This window comes from Puma concolor, chromosome D4, assembly GCF_028749965.1.
Source record: "Puma concolor isolate L17-30 chromosome D4, mPumCon1.1.hap2, whole genome shotgun sequence".
In the NCBI taxonomy this organism is placed as follows: domain Eukaryota; kingdom Metazoa; phylum Chordata; class Mammalia; order Carnivora; family Felidae; genus Puma; species Puma concolor.
In genome coordinates, this window is record NC_141679.1 from 6,997,383 (window position 1) to 7,022,918 (window position 25,536).

At 39.2% G+C, this 25,536-nt stretch overlaps 1 protein-coding gene across 1 annotated transcript; it reads right to left on the reverse strand.

Annotated features, from left to right (window-relative positions):
- Positions 1–2,192: 2,192 nt before the first annotated feature.
- On the reverse strand, positions 2,193–25,208 carry CDC37L1 (cell division cycle 37 like 1, HSP90 cochaperone). Its single transcript, XM_025931641.2, has 7 exons — positions 24,907–25,208; positions 20,730–21,011; positions 17,544–17,637; positions 11,222–11,337; positions 10,740–10,862; positions 6,778–6,942; positions 2,193–2,791 (listed from the first exon to the last, which is right to left on the reverse strand). Exons 1-7 carry the CDS (start codon positions 25,036–25,038, stop codon positions 2,690–2,692), a joined length of 1,014 nt encoding a protein of 337 aa, XP_025787426.1. The 5' UTR covers positions 25,039–25,208; the 3' UTR covers positions 2,193–2,689.
- Positions 25,209–25,536: the final 328 nt, after the last annotated feature.

Genomic DNA, 25,536 nt, shown 5'->3' on the forward strand with positions numbered 1-25,536 from the left:
GGTGCCACGTCATGTTAATTCACTTTTAAAGGGGGAACAGGACTGTTAAAGAACACTCAGTTTTCCTAAAGGTAAGTTATAGGACACTGTGAGCTTATTACACAAAATTTGAAAGAGCCCACTAATGGTGTAACTGGATGAGAATGTTACCCATCTCTATCTCGTAGAGAATAATTTTAAATTCGTATTCTCTCCACTACCATAGATAAAATGACACGGAGTTAGCAGGCAGTAAATGGAGTGGTAGCAACCCAATTAAAAAAAATCTTTTGTTAGAAGCTTACTTTTACCAAATGAAACAAAAGTCTTTGATGGATCCTTTCAGTCATCTGTTGGGACATTTCATCTGTCTGGACAGCCCACCAAAGTTCATTTTGAAATGTGAATTATCCCCTTGCTTAGTACAATCATTATTTCTTAAGAAACAGAGAAGAGGACATTTTTCTTAAAAGTAGTTTGTGGTACTAAAGCAAAATAAAGAAAAATAAAAAGTGTCAATTTACTGTGCTCAGTACTAACCTCAGTACTAACGTACTACTAAATATGTAAAAGTTAAAGTCTTTAAGTGCAAATTATGGCACTCCTCAGTGGTTCCCAGAATAAACCCAGTCACACTTACATACAAAACCCAGAACACTTCCCTTGGAATGTAAAAAAAAAAAAAATTTTATATATATATATATATATATATATATACACACACACACACACACACACACACACACACACACATACACACACACACATATACACACCTGCAAGTTACACCTTAAATAGTTCTTCCAGAATTCCTGTTCCAGAGAACAAAACCGAACAACCCTTCAGGATTAGCTTATTCAGTGTGCTGATCACTTCTCTCCTACCGGTAGTCAGTCCTTAATACCTTTAACTTAAAGGCGGCAAATGAAATCCAAAACAATCTGGGTGCTTCCAGGCAAATCCTGGGGAAAAGTGGAGTTGAGGAATGGAAAGTAACGGCTCAAGAAACATGTCAGTGAAATCAGGGATTTCGCTCCTGTGTCTATTCTCTATTTGACAGGAAGGGAAAACAAGAGCTTGCTCCAGAACAGAAAAAAAGAAAAAACTTCTATAACTAGGTCATTAGTTTAAAAAAAAAAAAAAAATTACAGGCTGATGAATATTACCATATAAATTAGTCAAACATTTTATTATAGCGTATATATTTATATCAAAAGCACAAAGTTTTATTCTGAAAACCAGGAAGATTGTGATGTTCCAGAAGTGTGAGTCAGTAATTCCAGTCCATTTCTACTGGTGCCACGTGCCTTATCACCTCAGCCAAACCAAGGTGCAAACGAGGCTACGGTCACAGGTCTGATCACCGTACGGGTCCCTTAGCATTAGCGGTTTCTCAAACTGAGACACGGACTCCCAATCCCAGTCAGCCGTCTTCCAGGTGTGTGCTGCTGCTCTCAGTGGGACTCAGCCACAGACCACACTCAATACACACCGAAGCCCACATTCCCCTAAGTCCGAAGATTCATCCTCAATAACAAGGACAGCACAAGTAGCACTGTCATCTACTTCCAAATAAAACGAGTCATCACACGCCCTGGCACATCTGAAGTGAATTATATAGGAAGTAGTAAAGCTCAGAAGCATTCTATGGTAACTGACCTAAGGACAGCGAGGACAAATGTGGTAAAAGCCATCATTACCGACAAGGATCACCAAATTCTTAGAAGTAGTTGGGCAGCTCGAGGCAGTGAGGTCTTCAAGAGTTCTCCTGCCTTTTAAAAAAGTCCTTGGGCTACATAAAGAATGAAACAAACAACCATGATTTTAAAAATCAGAATATTCTTCCTGTTTGTTCTTATAGGCCATTAGTATTCTTTTAAAACTTGCTCCCTGAGAGATCCCAAACTATGTCAAGAAATTAAGAGTGAGCTTGAAGTTATCTTATTAAAAAAAAAAAAAAAATCTAGGTTAGCTTTATCACTTTTTATATTACTATAACCCTTAATATTAAAAAGTCAACAGGATAAAATTAACTTCTAAGTAATACAGTCTTGAGAATACATAGGGGGTAAAGTCAGTATCTATATAAAAATGGTATTATACTCAAAGATTTAACTGATGGTGTCGAAAATACAAATGTAATATTATTTTAAAGGGAAAGACTTTGTTTTCATGTTTACCACCCAGCTTATTTAGTAAAGTAGATTATCCACTACTGATTTATTGCTTTTAATATGATGAAACACCAGATTTGACAGCTAAATTAGCAGGATACAAGTACATTTTATCTTTAATTATTTTTGTAGCGTAGGACATGAACATACCCATATAAAAAGAGACTGTAGCAGATGCCTCCTAGAATCAACCGGTTCTTGTAAACATTGCATTTGTGCAGATTTTCCTACTTTGATTCCAAACTTGAGTACAATAAGATTAAAGGCAAATTTAGTAGCCAAAGAAAACCAAAAAAACCCAAAGTCCAGTTTGACGTCCCACAACATATGGTATCACTCTCCTCCCTTCAGAAAAAAAAACAAAAAACCTAGCAGCACATAAAAAAAATTTTACAAAACGTTTCAGTACTCTTTTTTCCCCTCCCATCAAAACCGAACAAAAATAAAGTGCAGCACCCATAAAAGTGTCAAGAAAATAGCCAAGTTCTTCCTTTCTTGTAACAAAATAGCACTTGGCCTCAGCAGTCTTAACCAAATCATACAGTGTCCATCATTTTGGATTCATCATCTTCTTTATGTACCACTGAGTTTAAACTGCAAAGAGCTGTATTGACAGAATACTGAAGATAATCTGGATTCTGGAAAACATAAATAGAGGGAAGAAACAATGGATGATAACCAGTTTTATGCCAGCACATACAACTACATGTTCAGTTTCACACTATTTCTCTGCGATGTATGTGGGAAAGAAAATGGACTCAGAGGTCAAACTTGGGTTGAAACCCAAGATGATGAAAAAAATAGACAGGACCATCCAAAGAGGATGTGGCAAAGACAGATGATATACGTAAAAAACAGAAATGTAATAAACACTAACTTTTTTTCCCTTTTAACAAAATGGTGCAAGTTAAATTATTTAGTCATAGAAGGGTACATCTTTCATGTAACTATGTGTACAAAGCTATTGATAATTTTAAAAAGATATGACTTTAAGTCAGCAATGTGTTTTAAAGATTACTATCTAATTACCACGGTAAATTTATTAAAAATGCAAAACACTTGAATAAGAAAAAAATACAATTACCGAGTAAAAATTAGTTACCTTCAGAGTGTATTTTGGTTTTTCAAAGATTAAAAATAAACTCAAATGAGAAATTATTAATCTTTTGAGAGGTACTTAGATCCATGTATTAAAAATTGAGAATAAAAGAACATTTTAATTTCAATTTTTGTAGTTCCTAAATATTCTATCTGTTCGTTTCTAAAGCTAAGAAGAAAACCTTATTTAATAAATGCAAAAACAAAACCATTATTTGTTAAAGCACCATGACTAGGGACATAAGCCCTCAAAGACCCAGGACTTTAGGAAATTCTTCCCTAAGAATTCAATTTTGTCTATTCAGTTGTTCTGAATATCTGCCAGCTACTCAGTGTTTTACTACTGTTACACCCAGTTTCATCTGTTTATTTAATGAACACCAATGAGGAAAACAGCCCAAAGAGAAGATAGATGCCGTAAACTTTCCCATCTCATAAGGAGGCGGGGTTTTCAGAAGATCCTCTTAGTAAAGTAAATATGTGTAATTCCATTATTTGTAAAAGTCAAAAAGCTAGCCAGAAGGTGGATTATTCCCAATCAAGTCTTGATGAAGGCAATGGCACGAACAACCGCGTGAGGTCTGGAACACTTACGTGATGTTAGACCTCAGTTCGAATCCTGCCATCACCACCTAATGCAATGTAATCCTGGAAGAGAAAACTTAGCACACCGTAGTAGATTAAAAAGCTGGTCTAGGGGCGCCTGGGTGGCGCAGTCGGTTAAGCGTCCGACTTCAGCCAGGTCACGATCTCGCGGTCCGTGAGTTCGAGCCCCGCGTCAGGCTCTGGGCTGATGGCTCAGGGCCTGGAGCCTGTTTCCGATTCTGTGTCTCCCTCTCTCTCTGCCCCTCCCCCGTTCATGCTCTGTCTCTCTCTGTCCCAAAAATAAATAAACGTTGAAAAAAAAAAATTTAAAAAAAAAAAAAAAAAAAAAAAAAAAAAATAAAAAGCTGGTCTACAGGAAAAACCTAGGGTAACTGTCACGACACCTCTAAGAGGCCTTGATTAGTTCTCTCAAAACTAAGGATGAGGGGATTTGGCTTATTTGACAAGATTGTTGTCAACTGAAAAAAAAAAAAATGAAAAGCTAAAGTGTTACTCAAATTTAAGTTTTATAAAAAATTATTAAACCCTCATTACATTATCCCATTCTCCAAAGAAACAGAGCTAAGACCTTTACTGACAACACAAGCCCAATTCCAAAGGCCCTCAGAACGGAGCTTACAATTACTCTACCAAGACTGGACAGGAGAGGACCTCCAGAACTCAATATCCATCTCCCCAGGAACTGTAAAATCTACGGAGAGACTTAAAAACAAAAAGCAATGAACACACCTAACCTAATCCAAACTTAAACTGAACTGATTACCCCATATTCTCATCTAGTAGCATTCCCAACACATTTCTCGCCCCAGTGACCGGTTCCTCCCAAGGGGACATGACTGCGTATTTCGTCCTGTTCCTAGCGTGCGATTCAACAACCGTCTGTAGTGCAGGTGAGTGAGCAGTGCAGGGGACAGAGATCCGGGACCGGAGTGATCAGCTGCATCAACTGCTGGACTGACTTGAGGCCGACTGCCTAACCTCCATGAGCTTCAGTTCACTCATCCATAAAAATGAATGAAAATGAATCACAGGGTTTTGAGAAGATTAAATGAAACAACATATGAAGGTATTTTGCAATCTACAGACTGATGATAATAAAAATGGGATATCATCATTATGGTAAGCTTTTCTTCCAAAAGCTTCCCCTCAACCAGTCAAAAGTCCTTCGGTGCATCCAGCTGAAATTTTACACAGCCCTTCCCTCCCTCAGGAGGATTGGTGCAGAATGCTCAACTTTTCCAACCACGAGGAACAGTCTGTTAGCCCAGAGGAATTAAGTCTGAACAACCCCGATAATAGCAATTTCAAAGTGTCAAAATTGTACAATCTCAGCCCCGCACCTCGCAAATGTGACAGCAAGGAACGCCTGGCAGCAGGCCTCAGCTGCTACCGGTATGTGCAATAAGAACTTAGTTCTCTCAGACCAGAAGCAGCTCTTTGGTAATACAGGCCAGTTCTCTTTTAACGTAGATCTTTTCCCTCTTATGTTCAGAATCAATGACGTCCCTCCAAGTCTCTTTTTTCCTTTGTATTCATTATGGGATATCTTCATTTTAGGAGATTTATATATTGTATATATTGGATGTGATGGTGTCTTACAGTCATAAAAGTCCCTCGGAAAGACTAGTTAGATGTGGGCTATTTCTCAAAGAAGAGGAAATCATTACCATATTTAAAGACATTAAGAGATACTCTGCAGGACAAATCAAGGGGGAATATTGCTTATCTATCTAAGAGGTAACATTACTAATTATGTAAAAATCAAGATCTTCATTATTTCTATCCTTGAGAATTAATATTTCTGGCTGAGTTGAATATTATCAACTCTTGTCCTTAAATTGTCACTTTGGCCTACAATTTATGTAACGGAAATGGTGAAATTATAGTCATAGGTATAGGTACTGAAAATCTCAATTCCTACTGCTTTATGAGATTTAAAACTACAGGGCTCTCCTCCCATTGTCTTCTGAATGAGAATTCCCTTTTCACTATGTAGTCAACAGACTAACCTGACTAAAGTTGCTCTTAGAATCTTGGGGTCTGGAAATGAGAGATGACTGAGCTCAATTACAATGCCACTACAATTAGCACAGGCAGCAATTTTGTTGTGGTAACTTAAAATTGCAATCCACAGTATCAGACCAGTGGCCTAACCTCTCCTTCTGACATAAGCGACACAGCTTTATCTTGATCTTGTTGCAGAGGCTCAGACAGTTGATGCATATTACTAGAAAGAGCAGCTTAGCATAAGGTGCACTGACATACTAAGCATGCTACCTCTGCTAAGCAACGCCAACATTTAATAAGACAATATTAAATAAACTCATGGAACAAATCACCTTGGTTGCCACTGAGATGTATGCTCTGAAGCCAACTCATCCTAAGAAATTCTTCACAGTATAGTTCTACTGAGAATGAGGGGCTACTCAGGAGCCGCGCTGAGAAGTTTAGGATTGAGATGATCAATAGGTAACACCTGCCCTTAAGGATGCTTAGGTACAAGGGGCCTGGGTGGCTCAGTCGGTTAAAGCGTCTGACACTCGATTTTGGCTCGAGTCATGATCTCAAAGGTTATGAGATCGAGCCCTAGTGTGACAGCACGGAGCCTCCTTGGGATGTTCTCTCTCTTCCCCCCTCCCCTGCTCGCGCACACATGCTCTCTCAATATCAATAAACATTAGAAAAAAAATGCTTAGGTACAACTCTTCTATATTTGAAGGAGTGGAATTTGGTGTCTAAATCCCCAAGGGAGGGAAGACATTTATTTAGTGACCAAACATGGCATGAGATGAAAGAGTTATCTTTTGAGGCGAAAATATTTAAAATGACCTCACATACATTACATATAAGAAGAATAGTCCAAAAGAACAAAAATTGTGTGAACTAATAAGTTTATAAAGTATTTGTTTTTCCAACTTACTTGTGATAAGGATTCTAACGAACCTATAGATCCAACACCAGAATGGGGAACATGATTCTGAACTGTCATAGGTTGAAAACTTGGTGATTGAGAATAAAGTCTGACTCTTGACTTGAAAGCTTCAAGTTCATTTTTGAATGCTTCGAAATAACCTTCTTCCTCTGCCTAGAAAACACAAAAGAACCAAAGACTGTTTTTTAAGACTTCGAGACCACACAGTAAATTCTAACAAACATATATTAGATCTGAAGTGAAGGAAGTAAAGATAAGGTGAATAGTTTAAATGTATGTAGAAAACACCAAGATCCTTGTCAGATTTGTGAAAACTACCAGTTTCACAGGAATACGAAGAATTGGCTTCGTCCATTTTCTCTGCTCCAGCAAAATAAACAGCGCGCGCACACGCACGTGCGCGCGTGCACACACACACACACACACACACACACACACACACACACACACACACAAATAAAAGAAAGTAGGTATTCTCCATATTTCTAGATTCTTGACAGGATCCAAAGTAAGTCTCATTTAACCTGTCATATTCATTCTATCCCTTCCCATTGCCAAGCAACAACCAAGGGCTTTTCTCAAAACATTCTAATTCTCCATCGATTACCTGTTTATAATAATTCTCCAACTCTATACTCCCTATTTGTAAAACCATGAAAACTAAATAAAATTCAATATTCACCTCCATTACGGAAGCATCTTAGTGTTTTAGTGAAGCAAATACCTTTTCAACATTATGGAGAGAAGAAAGTATGAATAGTATGCTGCAGGAGGGGAACTCCCTCCAATGACGTATGTAATACAAGCAAGATTCTTGATGGAAAACACCCATCTGGCAGTCGCCTCCACTTAAGTCTCCCCTGCAGGTAAAGAATGACATGGCACATACCCTACACTAACAGGACCTTAGGCTTTAAGTTCAATGATGGAAGAGATTTTGTCAAAATCTCATTCCATGATCTCACTGGGCCCATTTGTGTGGAATGCTGTGTTTTCTTTAATGTAGTCTAGGTCTTGTGTATTAGTTATTAACATTATATCCATACACATCATGCAGACAACATTCCGTGCTGCCATTTTATCTTTTTATGAATTCAGCAGCCACTTCTTTAATTGTAGCATTTCACTTTAACCAGTATATGGCACTTGTGTGGACACCCAGGACGTCAGCCTGCATATCCAGAGGTAACCCTTCTCAAACGGTTATGCAACTACTAGTAAAGGAACCAAGCGGCACAAGTGCTGGCGTGCCTAAGGCCTAGGGATTTAGGTCTGGAGAGACTGGACTGATTCTTGCCGGAAGGAACCACGGGTCACTTGCTTCGTTTCTCTATGCTACTTTCCTAACTTGTAAAATAGAAAATAATAAACCTTATAAAATCTTACGAGGATTTAACGAGCTAATCCATGTAAAGTTATTAGAACAATACCTGGCACAAGGTAAGCACTCTATGAAAGTTAGTTATTCCTGAACTTAAAAAAAAATTATGAAGAACATAATGTTTACGATTAAAGACTTTTCAGTTCTACTTTGACAAAGTAAATTTCAAAGGATAGACACAGTTTGGCTATGTTCCATTACTCTATTAAGCACTAGTCCAAACATAACCAATAATGTAAGGCAAAGAAGAAAGTATGGCTTTTATTATACCTATGTGTAAAGTGAAATTTAGAACAGTCATCATAAGCATAACTAAAATACCAACTCCATCATTACTCACTAAAACTCTACTGTTTTGGGGAAGTTTCCTACTTAGGCTGCACTTTAGAAGAGTTTACAACATTTAAGGTAGAGCTACTATCACTCTGATATGTTAAAGTTCAATACATTTAATACATTTTTCCCCTGTTCATAAAAGAAAATATTTTCACTCTAGTATATAAAAAAGAAAATGGAAATCACTTATAATTCTCCCATCCAGATATTATCAAAGTTAAGTTTTTGGTGTATTTCCTTCTAACATCTAATTGTGTATGCTGAAATGTATCAAGTCACTCCTTTGCCTCTTTGGTTTTACTGCTTACACATGTATCGTTCAACAGCATATTATTCAGTTCTGCTTGTTTTGAAACTTCATAAAAAATATAGGGGGGCGCCTGGGTGGCTCAGTCGGTTGAGCGTCCGACTTCGCTCAGGTCACGATCTCATAGTCCGTGAGTTCGAGCCCCGCATCAGGCTCTGTGCTGACAGCTCACAGCCTGGAGCCTGCTTCAGATTCTGTGTCTCCTTCTCTCTCTGGCCCTCCCCCCATTCATGCTCTGTCTCTCTCTGTCTCAAAAATAAATGTTAAAAAAAATTAAAAAAAAAAATATAGGATACTCTTTGCTTTTTCACCCACAGTGACGCTGGTTACTATTCTACCAAATGAACATCCCAGTTTATTCCTTCTACTGTCAAGAGACACCTGGGTTGCTCTCAGGCTTTTGCGATTATGAACAATTCTCCTCTGAACATTATGTATCTGCACATGTAGCCTTGCTTCTCAAGGGCAGCAGTTCTCAAACTTTATGCTCTCAGGACCCCCACTCCCTTTACACTGTTGAAAATGACTGAGGAACCTGAAGAGCTCCTGTTTATGTCAGCCATTATTTGTCAATGTTCACTGTGTTAGAAACTAAAACCCAGGCATTTAAAAATTATCTAAAATATAACAAATTCATTACATGTAAACATTTATAACACTTTTATAAAAAAAAAACAAAAACACCAACCCTATTTCTGAAACAAAAATATTTACTGATAAGTCTGGCTTAACAGAAGATAGTTGGATTCCCACATCTGCTTCTGTATCAAATAACATTTTAGTGTCACTATGAGAACAGTTTTGACTCTAGGCCTCCCAAAACCAGGTCTTGAAGACTGTTGGGTGTCCCTGGACCACATGCTGAGAAACCTGTTCTCTAGCATATACACCTAGAATTTCTGGGTTTTAGCACTTGTTCAACTCTACTAGGAAGTTTTCCAAAGTGGTTGCACCAATTTATACCTCTACAAGAGTGAATGTGAATTCTTAACTGTTCTTCTTGTACAACTTTTCAATCATTACTAATCTAGTAGAGAGTGTGAAATGGATTTAATCTTTCAAGATTTGTCTATTTTTCTTTCATATGGCCAATACATATCACTTCTTTTGATATACAGCAAAGCATTTCCTCACATCATTAAAAATTCTTAAATTTTAATGTCTGCATAATATTTTATGTACCACAGACTGTTTTTATCCATTCCTCTAGTTGTTGAATTTTTAGGTTGTTTCTTGTTTTTTTCCATTACAAAAGTCATTTCTCTTTAACTGTGAGTTCTTTTATTTTATTTTTGTTAAACTGTGAGCTCTATACATAGAGGATTACCGTGCCTACACTATACTCGCATCATCTTAAGCTGCAGTCCTTGCATTTGTAGGCAGTCAATACTTACTGGCCTCTTATAGAGCTCCCTTAAGTCTAAATTAGCATGAGATCAGCAATGTAATTTTTCCCCCGGTATAAAATCTATAGGGTTTAGCCTGTGGCATTCTGGTTGGGTGGCTTCCTTTAATGTATATGGACCAAAGAGGTCTCAGCTAAGGCTTAATCTTCCCATTCATTTATTTTTAATATTTGTTTTGGAGGGAGGGAGGGAGGGAGAGAGGAGGAGAGAGGGGGAGGGAGGGAGGGGGAGGGAGGGAGGGGGAGGGAGGGAGAGAGAGAGGGGGAGAGAGAGAGAGAGAGAGAGAGAGAGAGAGAGAGAGAGAGAGAGCGCGCGCACACGCTGGGGAGGGTCAGAGAAAGAGGGAGACAGAATCCAAAGCAGGCTTCAGGCTCTGAGCTGTCAGCACAGAGCCCAACGCGGGGCTCGAACTCACACACCGTGAGATCATGACCTGAGCTGAAGTCGGATGCTCAACGGAATGAGCCACCCAGGTGCGCCCCTTAATCTTCCCATTTAAAAATATGAAATAGCTACTTACTTTGGCTTTCTGGAAAAATAAACGAAAACACCCTCTTGGATCCACATTACAGTTTTTGGCCATTTCCATAATAAACTGCATCACAACAGCTTGATGTGCTATTTGTTCCATTAGAGCCCCTTTCTGAAAACAGACATTAAAATTACCAAGAAATACCTCTGGAAATATATTTGACATTGTGCTAACTATGTGGATTTTAAAACATGATTTTCAAATAGGCTAAAAAAGAAAAAGGTTTAGAGTATACAGGAACAAAGAAATGAGGCAGCAAAAAAAGCCTACTGGCAAAGTTTCCTTATGCTAACTAAAACAACTATAAAAGTTCCCACGGTAAACTCAAGTAGGTCTAAAAACAAAAAATTATAATTCTATTTAATAACCTTCCTGTTTTCATTTAAAGGAAGTAACATAAAAAACAAAAAACCAAAAAAGCATATCAGAATTAAATTAAGGGTCCCAGAAACTCAAGGTTTACACAATACCTGTTCAGCTTCTAGATGAAAACACCATAAAATAAGATATTTAGCAGTTTCTTCACATACAAGGTATGGATGGTCAGACAAAAATCTCTGACTATCATCCCATCGACTCAACATACCTATAAAAAAAGGATTAAATCACAACTGTCAAATACTCTTATAAACAAAGAAATGGTATTTTAAAATGATTCTCTTTAAAGACAATTCACATTACTACAGCAATAGGTTATGGTAAAAGAGCAAAGAAAGGAGAATAAAACTCTTTTAAAGCAATACCCAATATATTGGAAACAGCTTCCAAAATTCACAGAAAGTTTCATTTCAGATAATTAGGTTAAAATAGGGCGACTGATTTAAAGTAAAAAAAATTCTGCATCTGAGGAATGCCTGAAATTCCAGGCAAACTGGCTGGTCATCCTAGGCAGAAGTAAGTACAAATGATTTCAAGACACTCAGTATTATTTACTCACAGAATACAAATTTTTCTATTAGAAATATGGAGAAGAAAGCAAAACCTCAAGAAACTATACTTAGCAAAGACGTAATAAAAGTGAAAAACCCCATCATCTCTAATTTATTAAAAAATGTCTAAGCTGATAAAGTCAAATGCTGACAGCAGAGAAAACCAATCAAGTATGATAAAAGTAAATGTACTTTAACCATTTAGTCATGCTTATAACACACAGAAAACCTTTAGAAATTAGTGAAGCGTATTTAAAAGCAGATGCCATTTTGCTTCAAAATATCAAGCTAATCCAAATACTACTTAAGGTATATCTGTATCTTTATCCAAATTAATAAGAAATTTGGCCAAAAAGTCAATACCATCATGGAACCAGCAAAGCATTCAGCTTTTATCTTTGTCCAGTAAGCTTTACACATGAATAAATTAAGTAGAAGAACATTAGCTTTAGACTCTTAAGACTCATCCAAAGAAGTCTGTATGTCACTGAAGCATTCTGGAAATTTTAGGTGGTGTCAATAGTTTGGCAGTGACATCTTTCCTCTAGATACAAATTGAACTTCTATATGTTAAAGTTCCACATTAGAACACAAAGAACAAAACTGAGGACAAATGTCTTTTTGACAAACACACGTTTAGCAACACATGGGAATCAACTGAAAAGAAATGATTACTGTTTCTCATTTAAATAAAGGAGGGAGGAAGCATTTTAGCATTTTCTCGTAAAGAGTTTTATTAAGTATTTTCCCAATGCTTCAGATGGAGTGATTAGGGCATTTTAAATTCTGAGAAACAATGATTTTGAAAGTTACTTAAAACTACTTCTCAAGCTACAGTTAAAGAGTCTAATTAAACTTCTGAGGGTCAGATCTAAAGAAAGCATAATCCTTATTTCTTATACCTGAAGCCATAAAATAAATCCTATGAAGCAGTTTTGCGTTAGCTTTGTTAGAGTCCTGAAGAGGTATTTCAACTCTATCCACCATCCACACAGAGAGCATTGCTTCTGTTTACTTCTCCATGGCAGCATCATGACTTACTGAGGCACCCAAATCCTATCCATTTTGGTTTCTTTTACAGGAAGGATAATACGAAATGGTTAGTGACATTTATAGGGATCATGAGGGTGTCATCGAATGTTAAAAATTTTAAACTATCCATTTAATACCTAAGACAAAATACTTGACCACAGCTTTTCTTTATCTGAGAAATACCTCTCATCACTTGATTTCAAAAATGCATACCGATTATCATGAAACTGACACGTCAGGTTACAAGAGCCCACACACACCTTCGTGGAAAGAGTGTGGAATTTTATGAACAAAATACTTCAGGAAACTCCAAGTCTTTAGTGGAACAACATACCTGAAATCACTGTGACGTTATTTTACAATTTGTAAACAAACTATGAGTAGCACAATCTCTCGTGGTGACTAAAACAAGCAGACTCGAGAAACAAACGGCCTAGGTCCGAATACTGTCCTTACCATCTCCTATGCCTTGGCTAGCTCTATGCCTCCTTTTCCTCTTCTGTAACATAGGGCTAAAAATAGTATCTCATTCAGAGGGTTTCTGTTGAGAATTAAATGAGTTAATACACATGAAGCATTGGGGACAGTGCCTGACAAGAGGGTACACACTAGGCAGTATCAACACAAAAGGGAACAATTCACTCTTTCAGCGAATATTAGACGCTTTGGAGAAGACTAATATAGTCATTCCAACCGGCCGGCCAATCTCTGATTGCTCGAAAAACCTTATCTTGATGAATTAGAATGCTTTAATTGTGTGCTTCCACGTATGTATTTTCCTGAACATCTAAATCCCAATCCATCCATCAGCTCTCGATATTCCACCGGATTCCAAAAATGGTTGCCCAAGACACACGACCTTATTGATTTCCCTTTCCTCGTGGCATTATACTTACAGAATAACAGATTTGAATCCTTCAAATTACACTAATGATTTTCCTATCTCTAGCTGCGGAAAACATCCCAACAAGGTTGAGAATTTCTCAATGGAAGTTAAATAACCTTTTTCTGTATTTCCCGAGTCCCAGATCACCTATATTTCCAGTCACCTGCCACCAGACAACTATTTCTACCTACACGTTTGCACATAAACTCCTCTTATTTGAAACCAAACCCATTTTTCTCTCCCTGCCATCTGCAGTGCTTCACAGGCTCCATGTCACCCACTCAAGAATTCTAGAAATTCCTCTAGACATTTCCATTCCTCCCACATCAAACTGATCACCAAGTCTTGTGGTGATACTATTATAAGCTGTTAATATGGTGAATCATGTTAATAAATTTTCCAATGTTAAGCCATCCTTGAATTCTTAGGATAAACCCTTTAAAAATACTTCTTTTTCATGTTATAAAAATGATGTATATTCATTGTGAAGAATTTGAAAAATCCAGAAAATCATCTGCAATCCTACTACAAGAGATGATTAATGTTAATGTTAACACTTTAATGTATTTCTTTCTGGAATTTTTTTTTCAGTAGGCTCCACGCCCTGCATGCAGGGCCTGAACTCATGACCCTGAGATCAATACCCGAACTGAGATCAAGAGTCAGTCAGACACCTAACTGACTGAGCCACCCAGGGGCCCCAGGGCTTTATTTTTAATTACTTAAATAAAATTAGGTGCCTGGGTGGCTGAGTTGGTTAAATGTCTAACTTTGGCTCAGGTCATGATCCCACGGTTCATGGGTTTGAGCCCCACAGTAGACTCTGTGCTGACAGCTCATTCTGTCTCCCTCTCTTGCTGTCCCTCCCCCCTCCCCTGCTCCTGTGCTCTCTGTCTCTAAAATAAACACTGAAAAAATTAAAAAAAAAAAATTAGAATCATATCATGCATATTCGTTTTCTATTCATTTCACTCCACATTCTATTCAGGAGTTTTTATACTAAATGTTTTTCAACAAACAGGGTATCAATGTGGTTTTGAAAAGCAATGTGTAAGCGCTTACATTGAGGAAATGGAATATCTACCTTCAATACAAATGAGAAAAATCCCATCAGAGTATTTACGCAAACATTTACATCTTTCAGTAAAAATTCCAGTGACGACATCCCACATAGATTCAAAGATGTTAAATCACAGCTAACTTTGGCTGGAAGTGAAAAGCTGATGTACCATGAAAAACCGTGTTAGATCATCAAAAAGCAGCTCTGATGATCACAAAGAAAATGAGGTCAGAGATGCACAGGACTTGGAATAAAACTGGGAAACTGAAAAGAAAACAGACTTTGCTGCTAAACTGGTATATTTATAAAACATGAGTTAACTAAATTAATAAATTAAATTCAACTGTAGGGAGGGAAATCCAAGATTTCATTGCTTCAAAATACTCCACGATATGGTTGTACCATTTATCATTAGATGGTAAAGTCACATACGTAAGATGGTCAACAAACAGCACAATGGAAATGTTAATGTCAGGCACACATGAAACCGCAGAGAAGTACCGGTGTCAGGTCACCGGAGCCCGTCACAGCTCTCTGTGTCTCAGGCTCGTGCCTTCCAAGAGTTGGGAATGCAAGCCAAGTTTGGAAAGCCTCTGCTGGAAACTTTAATTACAGCTGCTATTCCAGATGTGATACACTTTGAAGAAGTGTATCAATGTAGTCATAATCCTGACAGATGCTTTCTTCACTCTCCACCATAATAAGCATAGAACACCAGAAACATTTGCTTGCACCCAGCAGGAACAGCATTACACTCTCACTGAGCTGCCTAAGGTCTCTGGCTGCTCTGTGCCACAATTCAGTCCACAGGGACTTCCATCATCCCACCATCCCGCATGCCTGCAAGCTGGTCCACGTCATGCTGACAGAACTTGGTGAGCAGGAAGTGGCAGGTATCCCAGATGTCTTGGTAAGATATATGCAGGCCAGAAAGTAGGAAAAAAAACACATGGAAAATTTGGGAGCCTACTACCTTAGTAACATTTCTAGGGATCCAAGGAACTGCGGCAAGTAGGACATCTCCTCCAAAGGAAAAAGACAGCGTACGTTTCCATCAAAAAACAGGCACAGTGTGAATCTGGGAGTGGCTATGAGGTCTGGTTGACTTTGAAGACAATAAGGCTCTGATTAGTCTTAGGGGATGAGACAATGGAAGCCCCAACACGCAATGGCAAAACCTCTCCTTATTAGTCCTCTACGTATGGAGGTCAAGTCAGCTTTTTTCCTCAGCCATCTCCCTGTTTGCATAATATTGTATAAATTCAGGACTCTCAGTGGCAGACTTGAGATTATGCAGAGATTCAATGGCATGGGATCTCCCCATTAAGGATATTCCAGGATAGCCTCTCAATACCTAATTTGCCAGTAGCAGAAACCAGCGCATGGTGGTGCCATGCTTCCACCACTAATATGTCTGTGGTCCTACTAAATGAGTTATTGCCCACTTCACATTGTTTCTTGGCCCAGAAATTCATTCTACAACAAAAGACATGAAGACAAGAGGCTCATGAAATTCACTGGTCCTATAAACATCACCACCCAGAAGCAGGTATTATGGAATGGTTAAATGTTTTGCTGAGGACTTAAAAAGTCGTACGTAGTGCCAGATGGGTTACAATACCCTGTGAGGCTGGGTTATTCTCCCACACAGAATTGCTTATTAAAGTGCTCTGTTTGCAGCAAAAATGAGGGGACCATTTTGCACCATTAGGCTTCCCATGGCTCCAAAGCTTACAGAAGGCCATCTGGGTGAGAGCACCTTAAAAGATGCTCTTCTAGTACATGCAGTGGGACACACAGGCTAGGAAGCAAGGACTCCAGGTGGGAATGGCCAATCACACTATCACAACCAAGACTCATTTACAAAATTTTAAAAAGTAAACCCTGTTCATTTCGTCAAGTTCTATTCTTTACTTAATTCGAATACACAGCCTTTCTTTTTTTAAAACAAAGAGAGTGAGAAAAATGAATCCTTTATGAATGAACTACATAAAAAGGGGAAAAATCCAAAGTAGTAGCAACCGTTTTAACATAACTGAAGGATGAATGAAATTCTAAACACTTAGGGGAAAAAAAACACCATTGGAAATATATTTCCAAATGTCACTTAATAAGCTTATTAACATACTATAAATGAAAACTATGTTTACTAAATTAACATGTTACTTGGGATCAAAATACAGACCTTGAACCTTAACCACTAACACTTCCCAAAAGCACTCTCTCCCCAACAGCACCACGCTGCTTACGCAGCAGCGCAACATGTTATCTCCCAACTCTGCACTCGCTGCTGCTCCCTCATCTACACGGGGACCTCCTCCTATGTGTTCTTCAGTCTAGCTCAGATGTCACCTCCTGTGCGAAGTCTTCACTACATCACCCCAAGCCCGCAGTCTTTCTTCAATAGAGAAAACTCGTTTTCAGTACCCTGTAGATATATTTCTATTACTGTATTTATCCGAATAGCAGCTGAAGGATCTGCGTGACTTATACAGCAACTATTCCAAAACCTGAAAATAACGAATGCTAATCTTATCCCCATAAAATAATCAGATGCCATGGAAGCAAAGAGGGAAAAAGAGAAGAGCAAAGACCAGTTGGGAAACAGAAAGATGCTGTGGAGTAAACAAAGACTAGGTCTTAGAGGGCAGCATTATATAATAGACTGAATTTTGCTTCTCTTCACAACTTAGTTTGCTGTCAATCTATTTATTATCCAAAAAAAGGGTCTAAAACAAGAGCTGTACAACCGTGCCAGAAGTGGCTACCCAAAAGGAATTTTGTCATTTACCTTCTTTTTGGTACCCATTATAATACAGACACTTTCTGTACACATATTTATGGTATCACTTTATAAAAGAAGGAAAACTAAACAGCAGACTTACCAAAATGTCTGATTTTTTGTTCATATTTCTGCATAAATGATTTGGATTTATCTTCATCTTCTATTTCTTTTCTTTTATCTTGATTAATAAAACTCTAAGAAAAAAATTCTTTAAGTTAAAATCAGATTTTATATTCTAACTGAATCTTTCTCAGATACTGAATGCCTAGCAATCCTTCCTATAAACACTATAACAAGATGGTACATTATACTGATATTATATCATTAAATTTATCTGCTAAACTCAATTAAAAAGTTAAAATTTTCTGTACTAGTTTCAACAGTTTTAAAAAGTGATGTATGTGTGAAAATTATAAACACTTTAGAAATCATACAAATTCCCTATTAAAGCACAGAGAGATCCTTTACATGAATTGCATGTAAATTTGCATTATTCATTGCTAATAAATAGTTGCAGCTCTAGTCTAATCTTCGGAGTTCTTGCTGGAAATAAACTTAGATTTTCAAAGCATATAGAGAATGAAGTATATCTGATACAACTTCTTGGCTAAGACATACACCTAAAATATAGACCCTTGGTTTTAAACTTTTCTTAGGAAAGGCCAAACAATTTGATTCTGAAATCAAGTGCAAATTCTATTAAAGAAGTGCTTATTTTCAATTAAATAAGTCATAAAGCAGATCAAGATGAAGTTTTTATCTAGCCAGAAAAACTGGCAGGACAGTTTCTCAGAACATTCTGTGATCACATTTAAACCTTGAGATCATCACTGCCAAAAAAGAAAATTGCAAACCAGCTCTGCCAGTTTATAATCTGAAAGCACACAAATTTACATATTTCAAAATAAAAGCATTTTTTCTTTACATATCCTGCTATCTAGACCAGCACTGTCCAATAGAAATATAATCCAAGTCACAGATATAAAGTTTTCTATTAGCCACATTAAAAAGCAAAAAGAGGGGCGCCTGGGTGGCGCAGTCGGTTGAGCGTCCGACTTCAGCCAGGTCACGATCTCGCGGTCCGTGAGTTCGAGCCCCGCGTCGGGCTCTGGGCTGATGGCTCAGAGCCTGGAGCCTGTTTCCGATTCTGTGTCTCCCTCTCTCTCTGCCCCTCCCCCGTTCATGCTCTGTCTCTCTCTGTCCCAAAAATAAATAAACGTTGAAAAAAAAAAAAAAAAAGCAAAAAGATACAGATGAAATTAGTAACCCATTTATTTAAACCAACATATCCAACATATGATCATTTCAACACGTAAGCAAGACAAAAAAATATTAATGAAAATTTTTACTCTGTTTTGTACTAAGTTATCAGAATCTGGTGTGTATTTTACACTTACAGCACATCTCAATTCGGGCTAGCCACATTTCAAGCGCTCAATAGTACATGTGGCTAGCGGCTATCGAGTTGGACAGCGCAGATCTAGACCAGTCCTCTCAAGTCTCAAGCTCCCAGACAAAATCAATGTACAATTTTGAGCAAATGACTGGAACATAAAGATAATCCTAATTAAAATGTGGTATAAATGTAGGCTATGTCATAACCCAAGTTCAAAAACAAACAACAACAAAAAAAACAATTGAAAGCAGAGACAAATGAAAATTTTTCTTTGTGACCCCTGTGTTAGGAGACATTAACTTTATAAAACAAAGAAACACTGCTTTGACCATTCTCTCTGGAAGAAAAAAATTATTTTAAATAGTTATGCTGTATAAATGCAAACCAGAAATAAGGTAAGTGCTAAGAAGACACACCCCTTGAAACAATATATATAGACACAGTGAATCATTCAGATAAAGAATGATCTTGGTATGTGTTCAGGGGTAAATAAATATATACTGGCATGAGTATATAAAAAGTCTAGAAAGATACAACTTACTGTTAACAGTGGTTATCTCTGGGAAATGAAACTGGAAGTGAAGGAAGCCTTTCAATTCTATTTTACATACTGGTGTATTGCTTTGTTTTTAAATTTTTTTTTTTAGGGGAGAGTAGTGGGGGAGGGGGGAAGGGAGAAGGGGAGGAAGAGAACGAGACAGAAAGAGAGAGAGAAAGACAGAGACAGAGAGAGAAGCCCAAGCAGGCTCCATGCCCAGCGCAGAGCCCAACGAAGGGCTCCATTTCACAAGCATGAGATCATGACCTGAGCTGAAATCAAGAGTTAGACACTTAACCCACTGAGCCACTCAGGCGCCCTTGTTTCGTCTTTTGTAATAAACATGTTGCGCTCACAATTTTTCTCAACATAATAAAGCACTGATCGAGCTTGTAGTGCACATTTAACCTGTGTGTATTACTTGCTGCGGCAGAACTAGCGCTGGTCCAAGGGAAGGAAATTAAAAGCGCTTAAGAGGGTAGGTTGGGAGTGGATGCTAGGACAGAAACAAAGAGTGTTATAGACTGAGAAGTCTACAGAGTAATGATGGTTAAAGATAAAGTGAATATGACTTACACAAGAAAGAACAGTCTATCCCTGAAGCTTTAAGTTTACAAAGAAAAAGAAGTACTACTTTACACAGTAGTAAAAATGAATTTCATTGCGCATTTCTTCTTCAGACACGACAGTCAAAGAATAAAGCCCACGTAATCGAGGGCGAAACAGAACACTACTCTTAATGACTACTAACTTGGCAAAAGTACTGTACTAGTGCTCTCGGTTACGTTGGTAATGCTAAATCTGGATTACTACCCGAGGTTTACTAAATACACACCAGGAAGTAACAGTGAAACACTCGTTAATAAACTCCGCATCTGCACATCAGCATTACGCAGCGGACAGCAAGCCGACAGAAACAGCAGAGAGCTCTCATAACATCTGAGCTTTACCACATGCCAGGCCCTGTCCCGTGGGCTTTTAAGACATTACCATATTTAGTCTTCATACCCACCCTTTATTGCTGAGGAAACTGAGGCTTAGAGAGGTTAAGTGACTTGCCCAAGGTCACAAGCAGCAGCATGTGACAAAGCTGAGGTCTGAGGCGGTCTGATTCCAGTCAACACTCACATTCGGCGTGCTATGCTTCATGTCCGCGCCACACAGTCACCTTCATGACCACCCCCGTTCGACGCTACGGGGATACAGGTTTCCTGTAGCCAACGCTTTTCATAAACTGTCAAAACCGGACACCATTCACAGCATTCTGCCGCTTTGCTACCAAATGTGCACAACTGGTCTGTACAAACACTCAATTTCTTCTCCTTTCATTATGACCCAATCAGAGGTCGTACCTTATTAAAAACATCCTTGCTAATGGCATCCATGTTCCACAGACACATTCTCTCTCTCTGTACGAGAGCCTCTTCTTTCTGCCTCCACTCTTCTTCATGTTGCTTCAGCTCCGATACCGCTGTTTGTGCTTTGGCATGTTCCTGATCCAAGGACTCCGAGTTATGCAGGGCTAGGCTACCAAGTTTCTGCTGAGCTTCTGCGAGATTCCATTTGCACGCCACAGAGCTCTTGACAAACTCTTTCTGCTTTTGGCAAGCCAGTTCAATTCCGTGACTATACATCTGGAAACAAAACAATATTGTAAGAAACGAAGAAGGCGACGGGTATGTTGGTGCAGCACAATTTTATCTTCTTGCAGTCAAGGATTTCTGTACAGTCTTTTTTGGCACACAGGTATTCTGCCTTCTGTGTATGCAGTTATACTTTTATATTACAGGTCTTCTCTTCATCAACTAGATTCTAATCTAGAATATACCACTTCCTTGACAACCATCAGGCAAAAAGCCTGATAATCAGCACAATGTTCTACACATAGCTGGTGCTCAAGAAACATTTGATTGACAGCTTCGTAGTACTGAAACAGCACAATAATTGGGAGCAAAAGCTTAAATCTAGTTCCTCACCTTACAATATGCTGAAAACCAGATCTTTAGGGTTTTGTTCTCTATCACATAGATAGTCTTTAACTTAATCCTAGTCAAAACAGGCAGAGCTATCAAAAAAAAACAAAAACAAAAAACAAAACTGGTCCACCCTGATGACTGCCTCTGTTCCACTCATAAGCAACAGTAATTAATCATAATATTTACTGAACCACTACATGTAGGGCACTTTAGCGTTTAATTCCTTACATACCTCAGCTCTATAAAACAAAAGCTGAAGGTACATTCTTTAAGACTTCTCAGCCAAAACGCAGAACAATTTCAAACTATGTATTCCAAACAATTTTACTCTGATCTGTTCCCTAATCTGCACCACTACTCAAGTCCTTATAATTTCATACCTCAATTATATAAATACAGCCTTTCTCACATGAAGCCATTTCTCCATTCTACCAGACTTGGAGTGATCTTGCCAAAAACCAAATCTGATCACTTTCCTCATTCTTAGAGTCCTGGGATAAAGCACAAACTGCAGCATGGCGCAGTCCTTCATGATCTCACTTCCTACTATCTCTCTAGACTCAGTTCCAGTTACTCTCCTCCTCGTTTGCTGCTTCTTTCCACCGCCCACCCCTTTCAGTGTGGCAACCCCTCATCCCCCCAACTCCTATCTCCATTCCAGATTCTGGCATCACTTCCTTACATTTTCTCTAATCCTTCCTTTCCCACCCAAGGTCTGCATACTTCTTAGTGGTGTTTTCACACAACATTGTGCTTAATTGTCTACTCAACTATCTCGAGGGGCTAGAATTCCAGAAGTCTTAGATGAATAAATGATTCTTCACTTCTTGTAACAGACTAGTGGTGGCAAATATGTTTTGCAAATATTTTTACAAATATTTGAGGCAAATAGCACTCAAGGTCTTTACTTTTGAGCCGAGTCTTAGATTTCTACTGCAGCAAATGTGGATGTTGTTGCTATTCAGGTGTTTTATTTACTCATTTAGTAGGTTTGAAGCCCAGGTATCACAAGTCCCTAACCAACCAAGTAATATATATAGATACATATATTTTGCTATCTGAAAATAGGAGCAAGAATAACTGTAGCCTAGCTATGCTTGAGCAGGAGCCAGGAAAAGGAGAAAAATGAAGCTATAAAATTTATCTTATAAGAAAAGACAAAAGTATACTAAGAAAGGCATATGGACAAATGGAAATGCCCTGCATTTTCAAATTGTGTGGGAGCAAATATTCATGTCTCAAATCAAACACAGAAATCTTATTTCCAAATTCTAAAAATGATTCATGTTTAAATTCTTCTCCACAGACTATACAGACAACATCTGGCATTTGAGCAAACTATCCAACATGTATTGAGATGATTAAAACAAAAACAAAAACAAAAAAGGTCCTATTTTACCTGTGAACATATTGAGGTTTTAGGGGAACATTAAACATGATTATATTTTCATGAACATCAATTCAAAAAAGGAACTAGGCTGGCATTAGGTTTACTAACATCACTTTACAATTAAAAATGCTCAAACAGGATCTCTAAATTCCGAATTGCTTTTTACTTTAATTGGATCTCAGAACTGTACATCACATATGACATTAAGATGTCTAGATTCCCCATGTCTGGTAAAATTAAACCGAAGCTGTTTTTTGAAAAGATTATAAAATGCTTATAATTTGAATTTAACATTTTATTCTTTCCAAATATTCCAATCCAAAAACTTAAGTCCTAAAGCCAGCAAGACAAGTAAGTAGGTTATAAACACATGGACAAACTTAGCATCAGTACTTGGCAAAACGTAACACCAAAGGTAGTTTCAGCCTCGTGGTTTGACATCACAGGATGGGAAGTGCAGCAGGTAGAAAAAAACACTGTAGTAGAAGTCAGAAGTGGGTGCCAGTTTTAATTCTGCCACTAATTGGCTACAGAGTCTCAGAGAAATCACGTTTAATGAAGAAGGTAAGCCTGTTTACTTAGAAAATACCTCCAGCTAAATAAGCTTATAATTCCAAGTGCCTAAGTAAAGAGTTAATACACAGATATTTTCAAGTTTATCTTTTTAGTAATCTCTACACCCAACATGGGGCTCAAACCCACGACCCAGAGATCAAGAGCCGCATGCTCCTCCGACTGAGCCAGCCAGGCGCCCCTCACAGATATTTTCTAAGTTCAGAGTTTATCTTAGGTTACTTTTGTGATTCAACCACAAGGCGCTGAAATTCTGGAGACCTTTTATTCTCTCCATATGCCTTCAAAATTGACAAGAGCAGCTGCTGTTCATTTTTCCCCCTCCATAACACATCCATTATATGCTCACATAACACATTTTGTATATAAAGATGACACTAGCAATCCATAATTAGGGGGTGACTACTAACCTGTCGACTCTCATTCTGTCCTCCTAAAAAATGTCTTGCACTTTCCCAGAGACTGGCTGGCCGAAGTACAGTCTATGGTTATGAAACAGCATTTTTCTCCCTGAAGCCAACTAACCCAGTGTACTGGGCACAGGACCTTACACTTATTAGCAAATGATTTAAATCACTCATCTTTGCTAACAGCAAGATGTGCCTAGAGAAAAGCTGTTAATTCAATTAAGCTCTTAGGGACCCTACTCTGCAAGAAGCCTGGAAAGCAGAGACATCCATAACCGTTTCTCCGGACATATTAGTGTTTAGTCTTGTTCTTAATTGTTCTTAATTTGTTCTTAAAATATTCTTCCAAAACACACCCAGATTAGGAGAAAAACCGGGATAAGGTGATGAGTATGTAAGCACTCCCTAAGACAGGACTCAGAAAAATCCTAAAGGGTACCTCATTTGGGTAAGTTTCAGAGGAAAGAAGGCTGGATTGAAACCTACAAGTAGCACCGGGAATCTGAGGAAGAACTCCGAAGAAAAGGGCAAACGTGTGCCTATGTGTTTTCACTGGAGACTGATGTGGAGCAAAACTAAAAACCTAACTGGAGGGGAAATGGTCACATTAATGGAACGGATTTACACCACCCTCAAAAGCGAGGTTTTACGGAATTTATTCGGATGTCCAAAGTCAATGAAATTGGATCCTAAATTTGTATAAAGTCAGGAGCTCAGTGAATTATTGAAACACAACCAACCATTCGCTGTTCCTATTAAGTGGGCACAAGTATTAGAGCCTTCAAGAGAATAAAGTGCTCGGGTAAAAACACGCACGAGGAGACAAAGGGTCAACGTTAGAGCGTTAGCCGCCCCAAATCTGGGTGCTGTCGGGGGGCGGGGGGGCGGGGAAGGGGGAGGAACATCTTCCCAGGATGGGAAGAAATTAGCCAAGGTGAAAAGGTGTGCGTGGAGGTGGAGATTGGGAATATACGGCCAGCCCTTCTCAGAAGCCCTCAGAAGATGCTACAATAGCCGCGGGATGGCATCAAGCCCCTGACCCCCGGGAGTGAGATGGGGACGCAGAACAGGGTACAGGGAGGGTCGCAGAGGCAGGGCCGCGCTGGTCCCCACGCCGGCACCTCCCCATCCCGCCACCCCCCCCCCCCCCCGCCCTCGCGCCCGAACGCGGGACGCCTCTCACCTGGGCGCCGCCGCCCGGCAGCTGCGGGCAGCGGGGAGAACTGGGGGACACGTCCAAGTCACTCTCTTCCTCGGCCTCACCCTCGGCCCGAGGGAGGCTCCAAGGTCCCGGCGGCGGCCACGGCTGCTCCATGTCCGGCTGCCCCCAGCCCTAGAGCCGCCACCGCCAACGGACTTGGCGTGAGCGGAACCTGCTGCGCGGAGCCAGCCGCCCCAGCCTGACGGGGCCGTTACCCAGAATCCCTCTGCTGGCCGCGACGCCGACGCACACCCCGCGCTGGCCTGGGCCGCGGACGGCGGAAGAAGACGGACGGACTTGGCTACGTCACTTCCTGCTTGGGGGTTGGAGGCTGGGAGGGCAGGTTCTGGGCGTGAGTGAAGGGGGTGGGTCAGGGCTTCGTGTTTAAGGTTGCGTTCTCTGAAACCTTTGAGCGATGCCAACATACCCGTAAGGGTGCTGCGGGTGACATAGTGTTTAGTTGTGGCCTAGCGTTGCCTTCGCTCTGCACCGTGGGTCCCGGACGCCGAGAGGTGCCGTGTCCGCTTCGCAAGTTGTTTACAGACGGCAACGCCTACCTCTACGTTGGTCTGCAAAGTAGCAGTTCTGAAGCGAGGGTGGGCGGAAAATAGG